Source organism: Hyposmocoma kahamanoa, unplaced genomic scaffold (assembly GCF_003589595.1).
Source record: "Hyposmocoma kahamanoa isolate Upper Pololo Valley unplaced genomic scaffold, ASM358959v1 270, whole genome shotgun sequence".
Taxonomy (NCBI): domain Eukaryota; kingdom Metazoa; phylum Arthropoda; class Insecta; order Lepidoptera; family Cosmopterigidae; genus Hyposmocoma; species Hyposmocoma kahamanoa.
The window spans coordinates 4,303,705-4,307,690 of NW_020653770.1; the positions used below are offsets into that span (position 1 = coordinate 4,303,705).

General features: G+C 35.3%; 1 protein-coding gene across 1 annotated transcript in view; it reads right to left on the minus strand.

Moving 5' to 3' along the window:
* The window catches only part of LOC113228998 (uncharacterized peptidase C1-like protein F26E4.3), a 131,292-nt gene extending 129,283 nt beyond the window's left edge, over positions 1 to 2,009 (minus strand). Inside the window, exon 1 of the mRNA XM_026462466.1 lies at positions 1,749 to 2,009. Coding sequence (XP_026318251.1) covers positions 1,749 to 1,762 — 14 coding nt within the window. The 5' untranslated portion in view covers positions 1,763 to 2,009. The remainder of the gene's footprint in view (positions 1 to 1,748) is intronic.
* Between the last annotated feature and the right edge of the window lie 1,977 nt (positions 2,010 to 3,986).

Consider the following 3,986-nt stretch of genomic DNA (forward strand, 5'->3'; position numbering starts at 1 on the left):
CCTTTTATTGTTAAACATATTTGTCAAGTAGGAAATTGTTTAGGTTATCTATAATAAATTTAACCTGTACGTACATAAATCTTATTAATATATCACGGGAAGTGATATTATATATGATATTCGTTAATCAACGATTCAAATAAAATACAGTTTTAACCGACTTCAAAATAAGTGATGTATTTTTTCGTAAGTATTTGTATTTGTGAACCGATTTTGATGGTTCTTTTTAGCTGGAAAAAGGGTGTTTTTTAGAAAATCAAGTGACGGGACGAACAAGATCGTGCACCTGATGGTAGGCCACACGCCTGTCCATAACAGTTGCAGTGCCACTCAGAGCTTTAAATCGCAAAGATCTGAGTCACACTTACCCTTCAAAACCGGAACACAGTAATGCTGACATTACTGCTTGGCGGCAGAAATATGTAAGGTGGCAGTACTAACCTCTACTGTTCTACTGCTACTAATATATATACATATACTACTAATATGTAATATGTACATATATATACTGGTACCTCAGCATTGGTCCCATTTAAATTTGAAGAAAATGTTCCATCGCTAAGGGTGGCAAACCAGGGGATGAATCCGGTTTCGCACTTCCGGTAACCGATTTCAATAAAACTTAGCAAATAGACGTAATTTTGAGGTCGGTTTTTTTTAGTATTCTGTACTGAGATTATAGAATTTCATTTCTTTAAACATTCTTTTCGTGGTTTTAAGTTTTTGTCACATGCGCTCTTTCAACTAACGGCGGCAGCATTGGCCTGCAAGAAAAGCGGTTTGGCAACATCTATGGATCATATGCCTCTGAATCGATCCACAGATCCACAGATACGATCCAAAAAATCGATTCTCACAAAAATCGTGCATCCATATTATTTTGAAATAAATAAATAACTAAAATAAATAACGCACTCAATCATAGTCCCGCACTAGGGAAACCCTGTATCGTTTACAAATATTTCTCCCGGCCTGGGAATCGAACCCGGGACCTCTGCGAGGCAGTCCAGCATGGTAACTGTTCGACCACGGAGGCAGTTAAATTGTAAATGTGTACAAATGTTTATTTACAAAGAGCAACCCCTAGAGTTTCTTGCTCATTCTTCTCAGAGAAATCGGCCTCACGAATGAACAGTAGAGTTTAAACTATATGATGATTTCAAGTGTCATTTGCTTATAAAGATTATTTGACTTTGAAATGTACTTCATGCGGTTTGTGAATTTGTAAATAAATTTAATTTGTGATATTACATATAAAATATTTATCTTATAATTGAGAAATTGATTTGCAAGTCACCTCACGAACCGGTAGTCGTATCGTAGGCGGAAACTAGATTATTTCTATATTGCGAAACAATCTAGATCTCCCACATAAGTAACGTCAAATAGTTTATCCGACGACAACATAATGGCGCGAGATTTTGAAACAGTCCTGACTTCGATTCCCGATAAGATCAATTTAGGAAGCGAACTTTTTCAAACGTTTCAACTCAGGGTTTTTTGTATACTCATAGGGAATTCCCCAGTTTGAGACCAGATAATTGGTGTAATTGTCTTGTGATTATGCCTAAACGTTACCCAAAATTACGATAACAGGAAACCGTGGTATCTGTCTACGCGAATATAATCATGTACAATCAATGCTGTACCAATGTTTACACTTTTGGACGTTCAAAAAGTATAAAAAAACAAGACGCGAAAACTGTGAAAACATTTAGTTGTTGTTAAAAAATTAAAATTAAACTTACGTTTTTAAGACCATGATGATGTCTTCTCTAACACTAAAACACAGCCCGGAGAGACCAAAAACTAACTGCCACAAAATAAAAAACCAATGCACAAAAGTTAACAAAACCACTTGTTAAAAAACTTTTTAAGCAAGTTTTAATAACATATTTTTTTAATAACCGCCAGTTTTCCTTTGTTTATTTGAAAAAGGAAATCGCTGTTTTAATACGAATTCGAAATTAACGATAGCGAAATGTTCGTGTTGCGCCGGAGAATTGGCAACCGCGCATACGTCTGTACTTCGCAACGGTTTCAAGATACTAAATCGGTGAGGCGAATACTGATAATACGTTATATCAGCATAGGTACAAAATCAAGGTGTAAACTGTATGTCGGAGGCATATATAATGGGTTTGTTTTACTATTTAAAAAGAAAAAATCTAAAATTTTTAGCCTAGTTTTATCTCGAGTTTGTTAAAGTAATTTAACCAAATTACAAAAAAAATACAAGTCGAATTGAAAAACTGAATGAAAGCATTTGTGGACCGATTTTGATGATTCTTTTTTTGTTGGAAAGAGGGTACCTAGTGGTCCTACTTAAATTTGAAGAAAATATTCCACGTCTAAGGGTGGCAAACTAGGGGCTGAATAACTTTTGAGGTCTGTTTTTTAGTACCCTGTATGAAGATTATATCACGGTTATTTCAGTATTTGTAAGTAACAGTTATTTAAAAGAATTCGAAAGAAAGCAAACGCTTTAATCAATATCTCGCACATTTGGTGTAACAAAACCATATCTGCAAAATTACAACTTTTCAGATGGAAGGTTTAGGCTCTACGAAAGAAATTACAACTATATTTTTGTGATGTTCATGTCCTTTTTCAAATGCTCTTTTGAACGTATGATCGATGTGTATTTCATTCTTTTGCATTTATTAGCTGCACCCTGTATTTACTGCAAAGTTACTGGTAGAAAATATTTTTTTGCCGTTTAGCACTTTTTATTAGAGTGCTTTTAAATGCACGATATTTCATTTTTCCATTTGTTGAAACAAAAGAAGGCCACGTTAGTAGAGCAGTAGAGCTCTTTAAGAAAGAGTTCGTCCGGGGAAGTACTGCCACCTTACCTATTGTCAGCATTACTGTGTTCCGGTTTTAAAGAGTAAGAGTGCTGCTGAAATTTTAGGCACGTGGGACTTGTCAACTTATGTCTCGAGGTGACGGGCGCAGTGGCGGGGCACTGTTATGGACAGGCGTGTAGCTTGCCATCAGGCGCACGACTTGTTCATCCCGTCACTTGATTTTATAAAAAAATGCTTTCGCCAGTTTTCCACAATACAAACTATATGAAACAAATAACGTGCATTTCAAGTTTTATAGCTCTTTTTTTAACCGACGTCAAAAAAGAAGGATGTTCTCAATTCGACTGTATGTTCTTTTTTTTCTTTTTTTTTCTTTTTTTTGTATGTATGTTACGCGATAACTCCGGTATTTGTGAACCGATTTTCATAATTCTTTTTTTGTTGGAAAGGGGGTACTTCCAAAGTGGTCCCATTTCATTTTGTAGAAAATCATCCACCTCGAAGGGTGGCTGTTCACGCATGAAGATTCATTTTTATAAATAGCGCCTAACTTTAATTTAGGAGCAATTACTTTAATGGTTGATTTTGCTATTTCTCCAATTCAAGGCGTTTTTCTCTCGATATACTTTGAGTAGTGTCGTAGTGAGAACCTATTTTTATTATCTCCAATGTCAAGTCCTGTATAATGGCGAACTAAGGGGAATTTCAATAAAACTTAGCAAATAGACGTAATTCCACGTACTTTTGAGGTCGGTTTTTTTAGTACTCTGTACTGATTAAGCATAAAATTAATTTTGTTCATAGAATCTTTAAAGCTCTCTTCTGATAAGTTGCCATTTTACAAATATGACCTTACTACACCATGGGTTCGCATTAGGTTTCTTTTTTGTTTATGGTTTTTAGACGGTGGGTTTCGCAAAGTTCATAATAATAATTTATTGTAATAGGTACGCATGTGTAAGGTCATTGTAAGCGAATGAAACCCGTACTAGTATAGCCTATCGTAATAAAAACAACGCCAGATGAAATTTGTAGGGTATAATAGCTTCATTCATCACTTTACATACACAAATGAGTCATACTAAAGCTTAATTCAATCAACACGTCGCACCGTCTCAATGACAGTTTATCTGCCACCACTAGGTCCATGTCTTGTTCGTGCTGTCACTTAATGTC